This window comes from Paramisgurnus dabryanus, chromosome 6 (genome assembly GCF_030506205.2).
Source record: "Paramisgurnus dabryanus chromosome 6, PD_genome_1.1, whole genome shotgun sequence".
In the NCBI taxonomy this organism is placed as follows: domain Eukaryota; kingdom Metazoa; phylum Chordata; class Actinopteri; order Cypriniformes; family Cobitidae; genus Paramisgurnus; species Paramisgurnus dabryanus.
Window position 1 is genome coordinate 17,128,278 of NC_133342.1, and position 23,538 is coordinate 17,151,815.

At 36.4% G+C, this 23,538-nt stretch overlaps 2 protein-coding genes across 2 annotated transcripts; one reads left to right on the plus strand and one right to left on the minus strand.

Moving 5' to 3' along the window:
* Positions 1-1,704: 1,704 nt before the first annotated feature.
* Positions 1,705-5,120, minus strand: LOC135749965 (leptin receptor gene-related protein). Its single transcript, XM_065268677.2, has 4 exons — positions 4,985-5,120; positions 4,417-4,492; positions 4,150-4,333; positions 1,705-3,853 (listed from the first exon to the last, which is right to left on the minus strand). The coding sequence occupies exons 1-4, from the start codon at positions 4,998-5,000 to the stop codon at positions 3,737-3,739; spliced, it is 393 nt and encodes a 130-aa protein (XP_065124749.1). The 5' UTR covers positions 5,001-5,120; the 3' UTR covers positions 1,705-3,736.
* Positions 5,121-5,602: 482 nt separating this feature from the next.
* On the plus strand, positions 5,603-21,541 carry LOC135749970 (tyrosine-protein kinase JAK1-like). The gene is made up of 24 exons (XM_065268686.1): positions 5,603-5,696; positions 6,471-6,663; positions 6,829-6,952; positions 7,391-7,523; positions 8,098-8,261; positions 9,378-9,717; positions 10,905-11,090; positions 11,184-11,341; positions 11,426-11,540; positions 11,751-11,943; positions 13,411-13,514; positions 13,710-13,850; positions 13,936-14,023; positions 14,371-14,498; positions 14,723-14,858; positions 15,782-15,933; positions 16,041-16,200; positions 16,615-16,715; positions 16,805-16,988; positions 17,420-17,544; positions 17,661-17,833; positions 18,145-18,262; positions 18,367-18,477; positions 19,840-21,541. The coding sequence occupies exons 2-24, from the start codon at positions 6,483-6,485 to the stop codon at positions 19,945-19,947; spliced, it is 3,423 nt and encodes a 1,140-aa protein (XP_065124758.1). The 5' UTR covers positions 5,603-5,696; positions 6,471-6,482; the 3' UTR covers positions 19,948-21,541.
* The last annotated feature ends 1,997 nt before the right edge of the window (positions 21,542-23,538 follow it).

Sequence of the window (23,538 nt, forward strand, 5' to 3'; positions counted from 1 at the left end):
CACAGAATACGACTGAAAGCATACTTTCTCTTTTCTTGGAATACATTAAGCCAGTGGTTCTCAAACTTTGGCAACGCGAGATGGTGCCGGGGGCCACCAGTTTTATTACATTTTATAAAATACATATATTTAAACAACCTTAGAAAATTAAGGCTATTAACCAACAGCACTACATTTTATTATTTAATATGTTTTGTTCAATTCAAAATGAAGTGTAAGCTTGCTTTACGTCATGAATTTTCTTTGGGTGGGGCGAAGGGATGCCACCGACATAAGATGCCGGAAAGTTTGAGAATCAAAGTTTTCATATAGACGAAATAGAGCTACAGGTATTAACATTGATTACATTTTTGATGTCTTAATTTCATTTCAACTAACTATATAACATGACTGCAATGTCTGAGTAACAGATAAACAGGAAATTGGCTAAAATTGTAAAATGCCAAAGAAAAGAAGAGATACCAGTCGAAAACATGATCCACTTAATGTTGATTCAGCACTTAATAAGACAAGTCATGGCCTTTTGATCATTATAATTATTATGTAGACACCACACAGTATTGACGCTGATATCAGACGAGATGCAATGTGAGCTTGCATTTTTTATTTTGCATCTTACACTTTCTAAAGCAACTGCTCATTAATGTATTTTGCTTGATAACTTACATGGACATCAGTCAAGTAAAGAAATTCAATGGTGGGTTTTTGATAAAGTGGTACATTTAAATAGCCATCTAAATCTACACTGTCAGAAATAATGGTCAAAAACGGTCTGAAGCGGTCATTGGGGCAGTATCCTTTAAAAATGTCATGATATTTACCATTTAGACACATGTATAAATTCGATGTTAATTATATGTTCCTTTGCGGTACTAATATTTACCTCTATGGTACTAATATGAACTCTTTATATGCGAAGGGAAAGGGTGCCGCCCCAGTGATTGCTAGGGACTTTTTTAAAATAGTTTTTTAAAGAGCACCTATTGTACAATTCACATTTTTAACATTTCCTTTGGTGTGTAATGCTGCATTCAGACCAGTCGCGGTAGAGGCGTCAAGGGCGAATGATTTCAATGTTAAGTCAATGTGAAGACGTGTTGACGTACGTCTGGAGGTCTTGTGGCATGTGAGGTGTTTAGCGTGGGCGGTAGACGCAATTCCGCCTCATTGGCATCTAGTTCGCGTGAATGGCGCAAATTGAACGTTGCCGCGGGAAACGCGTGAGCTGGAAAAATTGCACTTTGGCGGAAAAACCACCCCGTTAACCAATCAGGAACTTGCTCTAGTAGTGACGTGATTACAGAAAGCAAGCGGATCACAGAGCCATAGAAGCGGAGTCGCAGAAGCCCCTCCCATGACACGAATTTCCACGTGAATGTCTCGATGACTAGAATTTCACGCGCGAATGAAGCGAATAAACTTAAAATGTTTAACAACAACATAAATCCCTTTTCTTGGACAACAACAAACACACGGATTGTTGGCAACAGGTTACTTTTCCTGGGATTGGTGATGTAGAGAAGAACGAGATTATCATAAATCCTCCCGCTTTGAACTCACAGCCTTTAAGTTAACTCCTGTCAGCATTACATTGTGACCGAATCTTTTAAAACATGGTAAGGAGCGTCACATTTCTTGTTGACGTCAGAGTTATTCAGGCCAATCACAACGCACAGATTAGCTGGCAAATCAGGGACACAGACCTTTTCAAATCCATGCGTTTCGTGTTTTTAATCATAAACCACACAAACACATTGCATTATACCAAATACACAAAATAACAGTGTTTTTTTAGCAATGAAATAGGTGCACTTTAACAATGTAGAGTAAATTGGAAAAAAATCTCATTGGAAAATGATGCTTGTTCATGCTGTCAAAACAAACATACAATTCTTCAGATGTTGGATTTGATCAGTTTTTAACACTGTTTGTAAAGGCAGCGTGACTATGTCAATAATGCTTCCCAACAAGTAATGTAGCCACATTTTCATTTTTAGTATGAAATGTTGGTGTTTGTTGGGGATAAACAGGAGTTCAATCCTATCCATAAACCCTCAAATTTTTTTTGTCTAATTATTCGCATGTTACATCTTTACTCAACCCCAAAACCCCCTGCATTTCACCACGGGATTTGAAGCTGATGTACAACATCTGTTGTTGTGGCTGCCATATGCTTAATGCTTACAGTATATACACATCTAAACCCAGCTCGTGATTGTGGTGTGACTCCTTCCAATGTTCTGTTGCAGCCTGAGAACACATCTCTAAAAAAAACTTTATAGCTGCGATTTCTGAACAACAAGTTATATAATATTCAGTCCTGAACTACATCCCTCTAAATGTTGTGGGTAGGTTGGCGCTTCCGTCAGTTAAATCTGATATCAGCAGAAGCCACTGCTGCACTAACTTACAACATGCATATCTGCAATTTGAAAATCACATTGGTGAGACATATATGACACATTTAAAAACAATAATAGAATGAAGGTATTTACTGGATATTTAAACTTACTGAAAAAGACAAAATTATGACAAAACAAAATTTTATTTATTCATATAATCAAATATAACATTTGAAAGTGCTGAAAACATCAAGAACAGCAAGGTTATCCCTTATACAATTTCTGTTCAAATTATTGTAGTGAATCGAACTACAAACTACGTGGATTTTCAATATAAAGACCAGAGGTGAAAAACTGTTATTTATTACAAACTAAATATCCTGAATTTCTAGTGAAACAGAATCCCAAATGCTATACTGTAGTGTATCAAGGTGCAAAACAATCATGTAATAGTGTTTCACATGGAATTATGATTATAAAAATATTTTTAAATATAGGAACTACACAAACAAATAGACTATTCTATAATTACAGGAATGAAGGCTGGTGATGATCGTATTAAGCATACATTCTAGACCTCTTCTTTTATAGTTTCACATGCAAACTTGTGGATGAAAATGAAACATAGAATGGCTGAGCAGAAAGAGGTCTGCTTTGGTAATCTTGTGTAAACATAGTTTAAGAGGGTTTACCATTTAAGTTAAAGCTTACTGGTATATTCTAATGTATGTATATATATATATATATATATATATATATATACTAATTGACATTAGTGGCTTTGCAAAAAACAAAGAGCAGCGATAAAAACAAATAATATACTGCTATGGTTACACTGCTTTCATTGTGTGAAAACAGCACTCTTTGTACGATGTTATGTCGAAATAGTCATTAAAGGGTTAAAAAGTGGTAAAGGGTGCTGGAACAGGGCTGTCAAAATATGCTAATTCTGTTTACCTTTTAGGTATTTCTAATATTTATATTTAAAGTTTATACATCAAATAAAATTTTAAGTGTGATGAGAAATAACACTTCTTTCAAAAGTCCCATTCATTATGTTTTCATCGATTTTGGGGTGAACAAAAAGTGTTCTGGAGATTCCTTTTAAATTTTGCTGTCAAAACATGATAAAAAATAATATTGAAACCACTTTCACCCCATTATGCCACTGCAGAATTATCTATTTTTAAGTACATTATTGTATATTAAGCCATGCATAAGCCAACATGAATGAAAGTGCAAATCTACTGTAAGACATGAAGAGTAACAGAGCAGTCATGTCAAAATGATCAATTCAGAAGTTCTCTAGATAGTGTATCGAATTAATAACCTATGGAAACAATTCCACATTTAGTAGTTTACATAGTCATAGTAGTTCCTTCTCATGATAGGTTTTACCACTGTTCCCAGCTGAAGTCATCGCCACCTCCAAATATCAGGAAAAAGCCCAGAATTGTGAGAAAAATGACACAATTACCTGCCATTACCAGGCCACAGGCACCCCATAGGATCTGTACAGGACGAAAGGCATTAGGTTAATTCACAGTGACAACTTCATTCAATCAATGTGATGTTGAGTAAAACCCATTAGCTCTTTTAGAGGGCATGCTTTATTTTGTGGATATCTAAATGCACTTCAAATGAAATTTAATCGAGGCATCGGTTTTGAAACAGCTAGAGGTTTGTTTCCCCAAAACCAAGTTTTTACTATAACACCAGCAGATAGTAGCAGATGTGTATGTGTAATATTGCACATCATAAAAGAAAAAGTGAAGTGACATCAAAGGGATGTAAATACTACACTTACAATACTTTTCCGTGCAAGCACAATAGGCAATCCAAAGGCTGACACTACAATGCCAGTTGTTAAGAAGTATGCCAAGTCCCTGCATGCACTGGTCGACTCAGTGTCATCCACGTGCCTCCTGGCTATTAAATTTGGAATAGGTGACAGAATGTGAAAGACCAGGACAAACAGTGGCCAATACACTCTGTGAAAAGAAAATAATATGGTGTTATATTAATGTGCTTTTCAGATCAGTCATTCTCAAATAGCCAAAAAGCATCAACTTACCCGAAATTTTTCAGTGCACATCCCAAAAGCAGAAATGTCAGTCCAAGTGCTCCACTAAAGGATAACGCAACAAGACCTGAAACAAAGCAGCATCAGCTTTGAGAAATGGCTTTTGTGTTCGAAAGCGTGACTTCGCTGCCCTCTTGCGGATATACATTAACTACAGATGCCTATATCTATAGTATGCTAACTAAATAAACACATTTTGTCATTTTATATGCAGTTACGTGGCGATTGGGTGTTTTATTTCCCATTGTTTTGGTTTTGAGTCGATGCCGACTGTAATGATATAATCTACAAATAACACTTTTAAGCGTACATCCCTGTTGATAACTTATTTTTGCTATGACACTTTATAAACACCGTCAAATTAAGATAATCGAACTGCGCCATTTGCAACAACACTTTTTTTTGACGTAGATAAAAAGCAGCGATACGTTATCGGTCAGCAAAGTTTACAGGGCTTTTATTTACGGCAAAAACATACGCACTTTTGAAAAGACTGTGCCGTTGTTTGAAAATTGCTAGAGATTAAAATGATCTAAACAGAAATGCTACAATATTTTACCTTTTATTCCTGCCATCACTAACAATCGCCTTTTGTTTATGTCTTTGTGTTAAATGTTAAGGGAACTAACTTCCTATTTCCTCCTCAAAACTCCCGATACAGCCTTAAAGGAGCAGACCAACCCTGAGAAAACTTTTTGTGCAGGTCGAGAATACAGAGATCTACAGCTGTCTAGACAAGTATAGTATTATTATTAATAATATTAAAAATAGTAGTCCATTTGTATTATCATAGTTTTACTACACATTTGGTTAAACTATGGTCATTGTAGTAAGACCATAGTAAATTTGTGGCTACTATGGTTTTACTACAAATATCATATATAGATATTCTATGGTTATGGTAGAAGCAGAATACCAGTCTACGTTTGTGTATGTTTATGTTTGACTCAAAAATGACGTAAAGCCCTAGCCTTAAAGGGCTAAAAGTGCCAAGCTATTGTCAGTGATACAGTGTGACAAAATATCTGTTGATTAAAGGGTTAAACCACTCGACTTCATGCTGTGATGCGCAGCCATATCAGCGTATGACATCAGAGTATCAGCTGTCGCGGGACTTGCGCAGTGCTGCATGCATATGACGCAGCATCAAACAGCCAATCAGAATCATCGTATGTGTCACGTAATTTACTAGAATCTCCGCATCAATTTCCCCAGAAGCGAATCGAGTGAAATGGATCAGATGACAAGACGGCAGACATTCACTTTATACGGTAAATTACAAATAATTCGTACTTTTTCTATAAGGTAGACCCCTGAGGTAGTACACTAGATGTAGCTGTTTAAATATATACTCTATATAGAAAGTGTTAGTTGTGATTTAAGCTCAACTATAAACTTCCGTTTTGGCAGGACACCAGAGGTTTCAACATACTTCAGTGTGTTTTAACAAAGATAAAAGTTATAAAACCTGTTGAGTTTTCATTCGTGTTATATGATAAACTAGTATATATTTATTATTAATTTATTACACATTTAAATTCAATATATAAGTGAATTAATAAAGTCATGTTTATGACAGTTGTAATGACAGTAAGCACAGGGAAGTTTCTTTGTTTTCATTTCAGGATACTGATCTGAATACAGATCTAGTCAGACATCAAGTCAGTGAGATATGAATTAGCAGTATGCTGTTTTGAAGTGGCCCAGATAATGTAAATGTAGATTTTTTAGCAAAGCTAATTACTTAAGAACAGTACTTACTGGTGTTTTAAGTGTTTATTTTGTGTATTAAAATACGTCTTGTATGCTATATTGCCAGCTATATAAGATATGAACATGTCTAATACTGATTACTACTTATAAATGGTTATTAATAATACTTTATGTGTAAGCTATTGTATGAGGGTATGCATGGGGGCATTTAAGCCACAGCCAGGGACTGCTTGGGAAACCGTCTAGGAAGCTATCATTATTTTTGCATTTTTGCGTTTGGTTTCACTAGTTTGGTTACGAAATCACTTACTAAGTTGTTCTTTAATCCTTAGGAAACTGTTGGGATGGAATTTCGCCGGAACTTCATCAATAAAGTGCTAAGAAAGAAGAAACAACCAATCATGGCATCAGATATATTACAGGGGCTCGAGATACATTTTTACCTACCAGACAAACATCCGATCATTCACCTTGAAGAAAGTTTCACAGCAGAGGAACTGTGTGTTGAGGCGGCCAAAAAACTGAGTAAGTTTGTCTGTAATTTCGCAATGAATGTTATAGAAGAGGTCATTATTGCAGGCTATATATATATATATATATATATATATATATATATAAATTAACATTGACTTTAGTTTAGATTTCACATGCAGTGTCACATACAAGTAAACAATTTTTCTATAATTACAGGTATATCTCCACTGTGTAGCAGTTTGTTTGCTCTCTATAATGAATATACCAAGATCTGGTATCCACCCAATTACTCCTTTAACATTGACAATTCAACAAGACTAAAGCTGTTCTATCGCATGAGGTAAGGAAAACAGGACTTTGGCTTTACAGTTTGTTATTACAAGAGGATTAACATGAGCAGATAATTGGCACTATTTATAAATGAACTTAACCAATCTGTAGCTTTATTGCTGTAAGGAATACACATGAAATTTTATAACCATCAGGATACTCTTAGTTTGTCATAAAAAAGCCTTTGGTGCTGATATGCATTATAAAAAATAAATACATTTAAATAAATTGTATCTATTATGTAAGTGTGCTACAGTAGTAAGGCAATTAAAAGTGATACTGTATCCAGTTTTATGTGTGATAAATTATATAGTAATTACTATTAACCATCACCTAAAATAATAATAAATAATGATTAATCAAAATCTGTGTTTAAAAAATGTATAATGTGCAAATTATTTTATTAAGGGATTCATTTAATCAATATTTAATGATATTTGTGCGACAGGTTTTACTTCACAAACTGGCATGGGAACAGCAAGACTTCTCCTCCAGTATTCAGACATAGCCTCAAAAATGCAGCAGGATCCACAGGCACAGCTGTTCTGGATGAAGCGTCGCTCAAGTACCTCTACGCACAGGTACAGTGCCATGAATATCACAATATGTTCTCAAAAACTGGATTTTCAGGGATTGTGTCAGCAGCATTAAAGGTCATGGGATTATTTATCTTGTAATGCACTGTAGGTCGCTTTGAAATGTGTAAATGTACATTAAACACAGAAAAAACATTATAATGACAGTTGCTTTGTGCATAGACATGGGCCGGTATAAGATTCTGACTGTATGATAACCTTTAGCAAAAATACCACGGTTTCACAGTGTTGCGGAATTGCAACACTAAAATATGTAATTTTCAAATCCTAGGTAAAAATAAAGCCTTTAAAATATAATATGCTTTAAAAATATATAATATTTTCGTAATGTATATTAAATGTCAACATCAAATCAATCACATGATTTAATGAATTTTGTATAAACACCGCTCATACCTTGGAGACGGTATTACAGAATATTTTAGTGGTTTTGAAAGCTTGTTTAAAACCTCGGTATACCCATGCCTATTTGTGCAGTCACTGAGATTCCCGTTTGCATTTCCTTTATAGGAATTTTGATTTTAAGTCAGGCTGTGAAAGTTTTTTTTACCTATTACAGGGTCAGCATGACTTTCAGAGTGGTCTGGCACCGCTGCGGGATGCTCAGGATGAGAACGATGCCCAGCAGATAGAGAATGAGTGTTTGGGTATGGCTGTAATGGCCATTTCACATAATGGCATTGAAAGAAATCTTTCCATCTGTGAACTACCCAAAGATTTTGAGTAAGAGCACATTTCAGGTTATTTTTTTAGTTTATAAAATGTTAAAGGGATAGTTCACCCAAAAATGAAAATTTTGTCATTATTTTCTCATTCTCATGTTGTTACAAACCTGTATATTTTAATTATTTGTTCAGATGAACATGAAGGAAGATATTTTGAGGAATGTTCGTGACCAAACTGATCATGAGCCCATTCACTTTTACAGTAGGAAAAAAGAATACTATGGAAGTGAATGGGGCTCAGGAACGGTTTGGTTACAAACTTTCCTCAAAATATCTTCCTTTGTGTTCATCAGTTCAACAAATAAATTAATACCGGTTTGTAACAACATGAAAGTGAGTAAATGATGAGAAAATTTAAATTTTTGGGTGAACCATACCTTTAAGAACTGTTACAAACTATTCTTGTGTTAAAAAATTTCATTTATATATAAAAATCAAGAACTGACTTTTTCATGTCAATGTTTTATGTTGGGTTCACTTACGATGATCAGACTCCTGGCTGTAGTTAAAGGTCCCATTCTTCCTGTGTTTTTGAAGCTTTTATTGTGTTTAAAGTGCGCAAAATAGCATGTGTTCATGTTTCACGTTTAAAAAAAAGTGGTATTTTTCACACAATTTACTTGTCTCTATACCGCTGCTTTCACTGTCCTAAAAACAGGCTGAAGTCTTCCTTGTTCTATGAAGAAATACGTAATGAGTTCCGATTGTGTAGCTTGTTTAGTGTGTCGTGATTCGATAGCATCTTAGCTTAGCAGTGACTGACGTATTCCTGTGGGCGGAGTTTAGTCAAAAACTCTTCTATTGACGTCATTCAATCGGGAAGTGGAGGGCTGTAGTCCATACGGGCCATTCGCTGTAGGCTTTGAAAGAGGACTTCTGTTAAAAATAATATATCGCCTGGGAGTGAACTTTGAGCTTTATCATTTTACAGGTATTGTTTATGGTCTAACAGCATCATTACACACTAACAAAAGTTTGAAAAATGGGATCAGGAAGAACGGGACTTTTAAAGACAAACATTTCAATACACGCATTTACATGTATATAACATTTGGTTTTGTATGTAAATAAGATATTTGTATATAAAATTATATCCAGATAACTTGTGTTTCAGGTACAAGAATTACATTCCCAGGACTCTGTACCAGTCCATACGCGAGAGGAACATTTTCACACGCTTGCGCATCAACAACGTCTTCAAAGTATTTCTGAAGAAATTTAACATAAACACAGTTAAAGGCGGCAATATTTGTCCTTATGACTTGGAGATCAAATATATATCCACTCTAGAGACTTTAACAAAGCACTTTGGTCAGGAGCTATTTCAGCCCTCCTCACTGGTCATATATGAGAATGAGGAAATGCTCACAGATTCCAGCTGTGAGGCCGGTGTTCACAGTGAGATCCTGGTGTCTGGAACAACTGGCATTCATTGGCGCAAAATCTTCACTGAGGTATGAAGATTTCAGATGCAGAACAACAACATAGATCATTTCTATTTCAGAGCCTTTACACATGATTTTATTTCTAGGATTATTCATAAAAAATATTATTCATATATTACAAGATAATGTAAATTAAATAACTGCACCTCAGTGTTAAAGGATTTAATGGACACCAACACGTAACAGATTTAATGCAGTTTAAAATTGCAGTTTCAAAAGACTCTAAATGATCCCAAACCAGGCATAAGGGTCTTATCTAGTGAAACGATTGTCATTTTTGACAAGAAAAATTAAAAATATGCATTTTTAAACTACAACTCCTTGTCTATCTCCGGTCCTGTGATGCGCCAGCGCAACCTCATGCAAAATGTCATCACGTCAGGTGAGGTCACGAATGACTTATGCAAAACTACACCCCAGTGTTTACAAGAAAGGGGACTGTTCCGACATTGTTGTATGTGGAATGATACTAATTAATGTCTTTGCGTAAGTTTACTGTTATCAAATGGTCCGCAAATGTGCGTTTCATATACAGTATGTAACACTTGACCTTTCTACGGGATTACCTAAATACGTGAGTTTGCGCTGGTGCGTCACAGGACCGGAGATAGAAGAGAAGTTGTGGTTTAAAAGTGCATATTATTCAAAAACTGACAATCGTTTCGCTAGATAAGGGAGATCGTTTAGAGTTCTCTGAAACTCAGTTGAAACTGCAATTTTAAACTGCATTAAAACTGTTAGGTATTGGGGTCCATTAAAGTCCATTAAAATGAGAAAATTCCTGGAATGTTTTCCTCAAAAAACATAATTTCTTCTCGACTGAACAAAGAAAGACCTCAACATTTTGGATGACATGGTGGTAAGTAAATATAACTACTTTGCAAGGCTGTGCATTCGACAGTGTGCGTACATCCACATACACGTAAAAACATTCTTTACTCCGGGCTTTATGGTGTTGTGGGTGGTTTCTAGATTATTGTTATGTGGTTTGCAGAGTGGTTCTGAGAGGTTTTAAGTAGGACGCTATGAGGTTACCATTGTTTATAGCAATTTTTGGTGGCTAGACCAAATCCCTACCCCAATTGCATGTGTGGTTACCACAGACAGTCCCAGACAGACACACTCGGTATTAGCAATTTTGAGCAAAACTTGCTTTAGTGTGTTTGATGACCATTTTTGACATATTTGTTTTCAAGGTGTTTTCAGATCAGTGGAAGTACAAATCAAAAAGAGGTCAAAAAGACACCAATAAACTGAGTAAACAACCAAGCAGTGATGCAGAAGTGGAGAGATGGACACTTTTCTCAGACTTTCATGAGATAACACACATTGTCATCAAATGCTCTTTGGTCACAGTTTACAGACAGGATGACAGAAAGATGGTGAGTTTTGTTGTGAAATGCACAAAATATCAGTTTCGGTTTGTGTCAATGCTTTCCAATGTGAACGCTGTTCTGTTATCTCAATTTTTACAGGAGTTACACTTAGCTTCCCATGAAGAGGCTTTGTCTTTTACCAGTCTTGTAGATGGATACTTCAGGTTGAGAGTAGATGCACATCATTTTCTGTGCAGGGACGTGGCACCAGTCTCATTGGAAATGAACGTTCAAGAGGGCTGCCATGGACCAATAAAGTTAGTCCGTTCTCAGCATGGTTTATTAAAAATAATCAATTAAATGACAGACTGTCATGAAATGATTGTATGTTGTTTTCTCAGTTCTGAATATACAATCCACAAGCTTAAACAGGAAGGTTATGAAGAGGGAATGTACCTGCTACGCTGGAGCGGTCAAGACTATGATAATATTCTCATGACGGTCATATGCAAAGAGGTACAAATATACTTTAGACGGTGGTCTAAAAATGTATTTAGTTCTAGTTCTAGTTCTTTTTATTTATATAACACATTTAAATCAGTCCCAGGACTGATTTAATAAGCTATACGGTATATTAAAACAATTAATTTTTGGGACTGTATGTATAATGGATAACTAAAGTACTGAATCAAATAATAATCAAATTATAACAATGTATCCCAAAAGGATTGTCATAGCGGCATTACCAAAACCTTCAAGAACTTTCAGATAAAAGTGAGCTCAGGGGGCTTCCTCTTGACCGGGACAAATGTACAGAAGCCCACTTTGAGAGAGCTGACGGACCACCTGTCCGGACAGTGTCTCACAACAGAACACACCAGCCTGAAACTTGATCGCGGATGCCCACCCCAACCGAGAGGTACTGGATTTAGAGATTACCATTAGCACTGAGATGCTGAGCTTGGCACAACCTAATGCTTTTTGGTTTTGGCTCAATCATTCAAAAAAACTTGAGTTTGATTAATTATATATTTTTACACAAGCAACACACACATCTCTGCTATAAATAAACATTTGAAGTTTGTTTCTAGTACTTACCATTCTTGGACAATTACACCAAATGTGACAGAAGTGCAAACGTTACAACTTACCCCATTGGTGGGGTTAATTGTAACAGACAGGGGGTTAGTTGTAACACTTGCCAAAAATTAAGTTTGCAGGCAAATATTTCAATACTATTTTGTCTTCATACTTGAAGTGGAAATTGTTTATATATCTGTCTATAATAGACGGGTATCCACACTGTATTCATTCATCCAGCCCTTTTCTAACAATAGTTCAATTATAAATGGATACAAATGTATAAATATGTGAGAAAACAGCACAATTATGACAAAAATTTTTTTTTATATGTGACCCAGTCTGTAATAACCATACTAAAGTCTCAAAATCAAATTGTGAGATAATGAGCATCAAAGTCTGATTTTAGCCATTCATTTCATTATGATTTCAATCTTTGACGTGACCTTATTCAATCAATATTAAAGATATGAACAAAAATACATGTGACACATGATTTTTGATAAGACAGACACATTTATTTTGTTGGTAGCCAGCAATTATTTGTGTGAAGCCTATTTTAAACAACGGCAAGAATTACGCTAACGTTAGCAGTTTTCATGTCGTAAGTGCTGAGGGGTTAGTTGTAACACAGCGTTACAATTAACCCCTCTGTGGGTAAAATATTTTCAAGCCCACCAAAAAAGTTGCTAAGAGCTGCAGACATATTTCAAAACGAGGATATGTTTTAGTCAACAAGACACTGATTAATGTGACATAGCATTGGATTTGGTATCTTACACACCCAACTGAAAAAAAAACGAAAAACACTTATGATGAAAAAATTTACTTACATGCCACCAAAACACTCCTTCATCAAAACTCTCTGGGAAAACATTATACATTTACAATAATTTGCGGGAGATCATCTTTTGGCAGCGTAGCAGAAAATCAAAACGCTCAACCTTGTGCAACAATGTAAACAGTTTGTGTTACAACTAACCCCGCGTTAGTTTTTGCCACACGCACCCCTACTCTTAAATAAAAAAAAATGTAAAATGAGTTGAGAGGTTTCATGTGAGGGTACCTGATATCATAGAGTTAGAAAACCCCTGGGGGAGACTAATTTATCAGAATAAATTTTTTGTAAAAAATTAGAGGATTGTAAACAAAGGCCTAGTGTGCGAGTGTGAACCTTTGACCAGAATGGTTAAATGCAATCAGGGGACCTAAATTAATGAAATGATGTGGCCCTGTATGTTTGCACTTCAAATAATCCTTTTAAAAGTTGGTAGAAGCATGAGTAATATTTTTTTTTCTTTTCTAGAGCTTTCAAATCTCATCATGACAACCAGTCAGGACTCCGTATCACCACCTTCTTTCTTCAACAATCTCGTCTTCCATAGGATTCTCAAAGAGGACATCATTCAGGTTTGAAAACTGTCTGCTCATTTGCATGATCAAAGTTAAACCTGTTAGGTTGCCTACTGGTAAACCAGCACATTTCCTTATACTTCAAAGTTTTTTCCTGGTGCTGTACATCCATAACTAATACAACAAGACCAATTTTATTTAGATTATAGAACATAAAGATCTGTGTTATTGATGCTGATGTTTGTAATACAGGAGACACACCTGGGCCAGGGCACTCGTACTAACATCTATGCTGGGAAACTGAAGTTAAAGAATGATGATGAAGGGTTTTCAGATTACGAGGAAGTCGATGTGGTTTTAAAGGTGCTGGGGGCAGGACACAAGGACATTTCTGTGAGTGACAGCTCCACTTATAGTACCCCTGTACATGACTGTATACATGTTACAGCTGTCACAAATAGTGCTTTACATCTTTTAGGCCTTTCTGGACACAGTGAGCACAATGCGACAGATATCCCATAAACACATGGTTGTAATGTATGGAATATGCATGAACAGCATGGACAGTAAGTGTGCCCGCTCCACCAAAAATACTCATTTACATATCAGAATATTTAGTTAAATATTTCTATTTAGCATAGTTTGTGCATGAGTATCACAGTTAGTGTATTTTCTACCTGTTGAGCATGTAAATGATATTTGCCCTTGCTTTAATAATAGGGTGGGTGGTTGCCAGGGTGTTGCTATTTGTGGTTACTAAGATGCTTAGTTATGTGATTTTAGTACATTTCTGTGCAATTTCAACATAAAGTAGAAACAGAGATTCAGAGTTTTAGGGTGAGAACATATTCATTTTTGACAAACGTGTAAAAAGGGGCTGAAGTTATAATTACTCATGTTTTGTTTTCTTAAGTTATAATGGTGGAAGAGTTCATTCAGCACGGCCCTTTGGATCTCTTTATGAGAAATCATCGCTCGGACCTCACACCCTATTGGAAATTTCAAGTTGCAGAGCAACTTGCCAGTGTCCTAAGTTATTTGGTAAGACATTTAAGGTTGAATGCCAGCTTTTCAACTTCACATTTTTTCACATGAAGGTCTTTTATGAAGATGGGATTCAACTTAACTGAACTTTATTTAATTCTTCAAAAACTATAAATTTTTCTGTGAGTGTGGATTTTAAAGGTCTGCTTTAGCTACAAATCCAAAAGATGTTTGGGTGTAATAACATTTGTGCTGTTACTGTCTTATTATGTGATATTCAGGAGGACAAAAAGCTCACACATGGCTATGTCTGCGCCAAAAATGTTCTGTTGAAGCGGGATGGTCTGGAAGAACAGGGAGGTCCCTACATTAAACTAAGTGATCCTGGAGTGCCAACCACTGTACTCAACAGAGCAGGTAAAACACATACACTCATCTGTTATCAGCTATAGGGGGACTTTAAAGGAAAACACCACAGTTTTTCAATATTTTACTATGTTCTTACCTCAACTTAGAAGAATTAATACATCCCTCTCTTTTTTCAATGCGTGCACTTAGTCTTTGTATAGCGCGTCGTGAATGTGTTAGCATTTAGCATAGCCCCATTCATTCCTTAGGATCCAACAAGGATGAATTTAGAAGCCACCAAACACTTCCATGTTTTCCCTATTTAAAGACTGTTACATGAGTAGTTACACAAGTTAGTATGGTGGGACAAATAAAACATGGCGATTTTTAAAGCGGATAAAAAGTGAGAACTATATTGTATGAAGGAAGAGCACTTCCGTGCAGTCACAGCTTAAGGGTGTTGTTAGGTCTTTTGCAATGCAAGAATTTTAGTTTGCCAATCAGGATCTGCTGGATTTTTACAATGACATCATGACATAAACACAACACATTTGATTTTTTTTAGTGTATTACTAAATTTAATTTAGTAAATTTAAAGCAACACTATGTAGTTTCCATGTTCCAATGACTCACAGCTCCCCTATGTGGTTGAAAAGCGCAACAGTGCCTGGTATCAGACACTCTTCTGCAGGCAGGGGGAGGGGCGGGGCTGTGTGCTCTACCCTCCACCGCCACTTTCAGAGTGTGCTTGTAGCAGCTAGGAGGCTGCTCAGGTTGCAGCAACAGTACAATTTGTCCAGTTAAAAGTTGTTCTATCACTGAAATAATTTTAGAGACATTATTTAAAGGAAAAAAACTACATAGTGTTGCTTTAATGCATTAAATTGAATGGCAGTGATAAATTCAATTCTTTTTGCACTTATAATTTTCAATAAAGGTGAATTTATAATACGTTTTTTCACTACTTACGCTCATCACGTTTCTGTGGATAGAGTGTATTGACAGGATTCCCTGGATTGCCCCGGAGTGTGTTAACAACTCCAAGTCACTGAGCATTGCAGCAGACAAATGGGGCTTTGGAACCACACTATGGGAGATCTGCTACAATGGAGAGCTGCCACTGCGTGACAAGAAACTATCAGAGGTGATTCACCCTTCCATTTCTGCTCCACTATGTCGTTTATTAAAATTGAAAGCTGTAGCGGAGTCTTTAAAGGTCATTTTAATAAAATGCTTTTTTTGTGTGTTTAGAAAGAGAGATTTTACGAGGTACGGGGCATACTGGTCACTCCCAGCATCAGTGAACTGGCAGATTTGATCTCTCAGTGTATGAACTATGACCCTATGAAGAGACCATTCTTCAGAGCCATAGTGAGAGAGCTCGACCGCATTAAAGAACAGCGCGAGCAGGGTGTGTAATACTAGTTTTAACTTTAACTGTGATTCATTTTGCTAAAAACCAAAAAAAATAGACTTTTTATTATTTTTATGACCATTAAAGAAAAACACCTCTGTTTTTCAATATTTTACTATGTTCTTACCTCAACTTAGACAAATGAATACATAGCTATCTTTTTTCAGTGTGTGCACTTAATCTTTGTACAGCAAGTCGTGAATGTGTTAGCATTTAGCCTAGCCCCATTCATTCCTTAGGATCCAAACAGGGATGGATTTAGAAGCCACCAAACACTTCCATGTTTTTCCTATTTAAAGACTTCTGCAAGATTTCTTCATATGAATGCAATGTATACGTATTTTGTCAAATATTTACGATTTACTACTCTCGGATGTCCATTTAACCCAATTCTTTACATTTGACCAACAGAACCTACAGAACCTATTATATCTGGAGTAATTCCTCCACAGGAGACTGATCCTGCAGATTTCAAGAGAAGATTCCTCAAGAAAATCCGAAAACTTGGAGAGGTACTGGTGCAGCGATCGTCACACACTGTATGAATGCTGCAGTCTAGATGGCTTTAAACACTTGAAACCGATCCTTTAATTTTACGCAGGGTAACTTTGGAATGGTGGAGCTGTGTTTGTACGATCCTAATGGAGATCAGACGGGTGAGCTGGTAGCAGTCAAATCCCTGAAATCAGAGAATGAGAACAGCAATCTTAGGCGAGAGATCAACACAATCAGAAACCTGTTCCATCCAAACATTGTCAAATACAAAGGCATCTGCAGCGAAGAGGGTGAGTCATGAACGTACACTTAGGGGGCGTGTACACCAAGGCATTTTCGTCTGTGGCCAGTATATGTTTTCACTAGTTACCAATGGAAGCGCCACACTTTTCAAAAACGGCAGCAGCTGGCGGAATTTTTCCACGCTCAGCAAATGGTTAAACTTTGGGTTAAAGCTTGTCAATGTCACTTTTCAATCAACCGCCCAATCACAGTGGAGGAGAGGCGCAACAAATATCCAACAACCAACCGGTGCAGTGTCAACCAAAGCGCTTATCTGGAAAAACACTGGCAAGCGCCCATAGTTGCCGTCCACCTGGCATTTTCAGATGCGCTTTGGTGTACACACCCCCGTAGTGCAGCCTTGTACTGTAAGATTGTATATATACCACGGTTGTATACACACAGACCCTTATTTCCTAACAAAATGTGTGTCATTCAGGAGGAATGAACATCAAGCTCATTATGGAGTATTTGCCTGCTGGAAGTCTGAAAGATTACCTGCCCCGCAACAAAGCCAGCATCAACCAGAAGAGACTGCTGCTTTATGCTCTCCAAATATGTCAGGTGATATAGTCGATACAACAGCTGCTTTACTTTATTAACCCTCTTAAGTTTTTCAATACCATAATTTAAGCAGACAGGCATAAAAATATACCCTTTTATTTTCTGCTGTTTATCAGGGGATGGACTACCTGGGATCTCAGAACTACATCCACAGGGACCTGGCAGCAAGAAACGTGTTAGTAGAGAATGAGTCTCAGGTGAAGATCGGAGACTTCGGTCTGACTAAGAGCATCAAAGATGATAAGGACTATTACACTGTGACCGAGGAACAGGACAGTCCAGTGTACTGGTAAAGGGTCATTTATTTCTTCCAAAATTTGATGCTTTATGGCACAAACGTGATGCACTTTGGTGTTCCATGGCTTTACTTAATGCATTAGAGGCCAAATTATGTTTTATAAGAACAATTTTTTTACTTTAAAACGCACTGTAACATAAATGTAGGCTTCAGTTGCAATTCAGTTACCAGGAGTAAAAAAGGTACTGAGCAACTTGATACTCGAAGGTTTCAGTATGGATGAAATAATATGGATGGCAAAGCTGTACCACAATAAGGTCAAACGAAGGGCCAGCTTAACACTGGTTGTATGATCTGTGTAGGTACGCTCCTGAATGTCTGATTAATCGAAAGTTCTATAAGGCGTCTGATGTCTGGTCATTTGGAGTGGCGTTATATGAGCTTATGACCTATTGTGACCGCGAGAGCAGCCCTCCCCAGGTAAGAAACTTTAATAAAGCTCAGTAATGTTTATTGAATACATGTTTATTGAAACATTTCACTTTTGATTATTTTTATGCCAAATCTGTCTTTCTCTCTGACAGATATTTATGCAGATGATTGGCCGCTCTCATGGGCAGATGACCATGGCCAGAATAGTGAAGGCCCTTGAGGACGGACGAAGGATGCCGTGTCCCCCGTCCTGCCCTGATATGGTAAGTTCTGCTACTGTGTAACTGTGTTCGTATAATAATGTACGGGAGAGCGGGCACAACCTAATGCTTTTTGGTTTTGGCTCAATCATTCAAAAAATATTTGAGTTTGATTAATTATATATTTTTACACAAGCAACACACACACATATTTGCTACAAATGAACATTTGAAGTTTGTTTCTAGTACTTACCATTCTTGGACAATTACACCAAACATGACAGAAGTGCAAACGTTACAACTTAACATTTCCATAGGTGGGGTTAATTGTAACAGGCAGGGGGTTAGTTGTAACACTTGCTAAAAATTAAGTTTGCAGGCAAATATTTCAATACTATTTTGTCTATAAACTTGAAGTGGATATTGTTTAAATATCTGTCTATAATAGACAGGTATCCACACTGTATTCATTCATCCAGCCCTTTTCTAACAATAGTTCAATTATTAATGGAAACAAATGTCTAAATATGTGAGAAAAAGCAGCACAATTATGACAAAAATTTTTTTTATATGTGTCCCAGTCTGTAATAACCATACTGAAGTCTCAAAATCAAATTCTGAGATAATGAGCATCATGTCTGATTTTAGCCATTCATTTCATTATGATTTCAATCTTTGACGTGACCTTAATCAATCAATATTAAAGATATGAACAAAAATACATTTGACATACGATTTTTGACAGCAATCATTCGTGTGTAACCTATTTAAAACAACGGCAAGAATAATGTTAGCGTTTTTCATATCGTAAGTGCTGAGGGGTTAGTTGTAACACAGCGTTACAATTAACCCCACAGGGTCAAAATATTTTCAAGCCCACCAAAAAAGTTCCTAAGAGCTGCAGACATATTTCAAAACGAGGATATGTTTTAGTCAACAAGACACTGATTAATATGACATAGCATTGGATTTGGTATCTTACACACCCAACTTGGAAACCGAAAAAAAAACATATGATGAAAAAATGTACTTACATGCCACCAAAACACTCCTTCATCAATAACTCTCTGGAAAAACATTATAAATTTCCATAAATTTGCGGGAGATCATCTTTTGGCAGCATGAAAAAAAAACGAAAAAATCAAAACGCTCAACCTTGTGCAACAATGTTAACAGTCCGTGTTACAACCAACACTGCGTCAGTTTTTGCCCCACGCACTCCTACTTAATTTAAATGTGTACAGTTAAACATCTTTACCTACAGCGATATTAAAGATTAAACGCTGTAATTAAGTCAATGACACAATTGTTGCGTTAAATAGAATCGGGAGGTACAGACACAAAACGGACAACTGTACCACATCGCATTAAAAGAATTGTGGTTTAAATGGTGGTGTTTAACAGATGTGCTGTCTCTGATTGCAGGTGTACACCCAGATGCGCAGGTGCTGGAGTTATGCCCCAGAAGAGAGAGTGGACTTCAAGGGTTTGATTAAAGAGTTTGAGTTTCTCCTCTCGAGAGAAAACATCTAGCCTTGCAAATCGCTATCCAAAGTCATGCTAAAAATAGATTTATGATATCGTAGATTTGTGGAATATAACACTTGTCATTATATGATTAATGCATGTTAATTATATAAAGTTCAATATCTACCATTATTGACAGCTCAACAATGCAACTATAGACTATTGGTCAAAACTTTCGGATCAGATGCAAACTCCTTCAATAAAGCATCATACGCCCTTTTCACACACAGATTATGTAAAATAAGTACGGGATTTGTTCGGGAATCGTTTCATTTTGGTTCACACTGCCAATGAATTTACGTAATCTGTGCGTTAATTCACACCAATCCATAAAGACGTGTTTTTGTTCTTATTGGCTGTGTTTACATGCACAAATTTTTGTCAATCCGACTGAATTTTATACGATTGAAGATTATGACAATACAGTTTACATGCACCCTAAACATTGCAATCTGATTAAAATGTTCATTTACATGTACATTCTATATAATTCAAACTGAGCGTCTGCGCAAGCACACAGCCAGGGTTGCAACCATCCCAATGGACATTCAAAACTAGCTCTGAAGCATCCAAATGAATATTCACAGTCCATATAACAATAACTAATGAACAAAATCCTTTTATCTTTAATCCGCATGAAAAAAACAACCCACAGAGACAGTTTAAAGTAGCCAAATCTGAACTAAAAAAGCAGAGGACTTGGCAACGCCACTCAGCGCACAGCATCTCTTTCGTCGAGTTCAAGCTTTATCTCTGGATAAATGTACAAAGCTGGGTTGGAGTCATAATACGATTTGTAATCAATACGATTACAAACGGATTATTTGGTTGAATGTAAACGTACCTACTGAAGGCTCTCTTTCGGCCAATTTTAACAAAATTTTCTAGGATCAAAATGCTGTGTGAATGGGTTTATAGGGTGATGCATTGAAAAGCTGCTTGAGAAAATGCCAAAAGTACTTTTCTGCAGATCACAGACAGAAATCCCATAACTCAAATTATGTTATTACATAGTTTTGATGAATTTACACATTTTCTATAATGTGGATAAAATATGAATGCAGACCCTTAAAATTTGACCAATAGTATTTTTACAATATGGCATGGCCTGTGTCCATTATTGCTTTTATAAACTGTTGATAAACTCTGACATGTAAATGTATAAATGTTAAGGTTAGTAGATGGTTAGTAGTCAGTGTATTTTACACAGCTGAAACAGTTATTTGACCAACAGCATCCAGGACTGTCTAGCTAAAGCCATGTTTTATAATGAAAGACTAATGCTTTGTATGTTAAATGCTATTTTCTTTTCAAACCATTTATAATATTTCATCTACCTCCTGTCATGAAAACAGACTGTATTCAATTTAGGTTTACTCAACATTTAACCCTCACTAAAAACAGTATCATATATCAAGTTGAAATTATGTAAGTGTAACTCGCAGAAGATTCTCAAAGCAAGCATATCTGGTACGTTTTACTGGAGTGTTTCAATAACATGCTTCTTCTTGAGCTTCCATGAGAGTAATGATTTCTGCATTTGTATGCTTTTTCTGCAAAATTTTAATTCTTTAAAGAAATAAAGTATTTTTATATGGTATTTTGCTTAGTAAATCTAATTATTTACTATTGAATCATTTAGGTTATTGCATTTTAGTCCATTTGCCGACAAAGAGACCGTTTGTATATTACTTTTTACATGCATAATCCTATAAATGCCTCCAAATACATGTTTGAGTTCACAGGTCATCCAGTTCTTTCATGGAGAGGGAGTGAGTCCATGCCACCAGCTCATCCATTTCTTGCTCCCAGTGTTCCTGTTCGTCTGTGTCCTCAGCAGGAGTCTGGGGTGACAGCAATTCTAATAAGAGAAGCATAAAAAGGGATTATTGCCACTGTTACCAAGATAAGGTGAAATTTAAATATAAATAATAATCTAAAGTAAACATCACCTGGAGCTTTGCATTGCATATAGACCCGTCTCATTTTTTCCACCCGATTTATTTTCTTTTTGGTGTCTTTGTTACTTAGCTTCTGAACAGGACTGTGTATAGAAAGGTTAGAATGACAGAGAGTTTTGTTTTTGTAGACGCCTATAAAATTGTAGTCCATTATATTTATTGAATGACATTGTGGAACCATTATAGACTATGCTAATGTATTTAAGCAAAACAGTATGAGAGGATCTGTGATGGGACTGTCCACATGCATACTGTATGGCCTGAGATATGCATGGTTAGGTTCCTGTACTCCCTGTGACCCTACACATTATGAAAGTTGTGTATAGTATTGAATTGATGGATGGGTACAAGAGGGTTTGCAATATTGAGAAGTCCATACATTTCTATGGAACTAGTTTATGTTTGAGGCTATTTAATTGGAATTAATTATACATAACTTACTTGTTACAGTTGTTTTCTGATTGAATACGATCGCATGGTTCACTGACGGATGACCTGTAAGAGTCTGCAAACCTCTGTGTGTATGCGAGTTCATCAAGGGCTACTGTGAAATTTACAATAAGGTTGGGTAGACCAACCACTTGTCAACGCTTTAGCTGGACATTACATTTGCTAATATTATGTGTTAATATACAGTGGTGTGAAAAAGTGTTTTTGGATATTTGTCACACTTTAATGTTTCAGATCACCAAACTAAACACATTTAAATATTAGTCAAAGATAACACAAGTGAACACAACATGCGGTTTTTAAATGAATGTTTTTATTATTAAGGGAAAACAAAATCCAGAACTACATGGCCCTATGTGAAAAAGTGTTTGCCCCCTAAACCTAATAACTGTTTGGGTGACCCTTAGCAGCAACAACTGCATCAAGCATTTGCGAAAACTTGCAGTGAGTCAGTTACAGCGCTGTGGAGGAATTTTGGTCCACTCATCAATTGTTGTAATTCTGCCACATTGGAGGGTTTTCAAGCATGATCCGCCTTTTTAAGGTTATGTCACAGCATCTCAATAGGATTCTGGTCAGGACTTTGACTAGGCCACCCCAAAGTCTTCATTTTGTTTTTCTTCAGCCATTCAGTAATGGACTTGCTGGTGTGTTTTGGACCATTGTCCTGCTGCAGAATTCACTTCAGCTTGAGGTCACGAACAGATAGCCGAATATTCACCTTCAGGATTTTTTGGTAGACAGCAGAATTCATGGTTCCATTTATCAAAGCAAGTCTTCCAGGTCCTGAAGCAGCAAAACAGCCCAGACCATCACAATACCACCACCATATTTTACTGTTGGTATGATGTTCTTTTTCTAAAATTTTGTTTTACTTTTACGTCAGACATAATGGGACACACACCTTTCAAAAAGTTAAACTTTTATCTCTTCAGTCCACAGAGTATTTTCCCAAAAGTCTTGGGGATCATCAAGATGTTTTCTGGCAAAATTGAGACAAGCCTTTATGTTCTTTTTGCTCATCAGTGGTTTGCTCAACTCTGCCATGCAGGCCATTTTTGCCCAGTATCTTTCTTATGATGGAGTCATGGACACTGACCTTAACTGAAGCCAATCCTGGAAAGGTTCTACACTGTTCCATGTTTTCGCCATTTTTGTATAATTGCTTCGTTGTGGTTCACTTAAG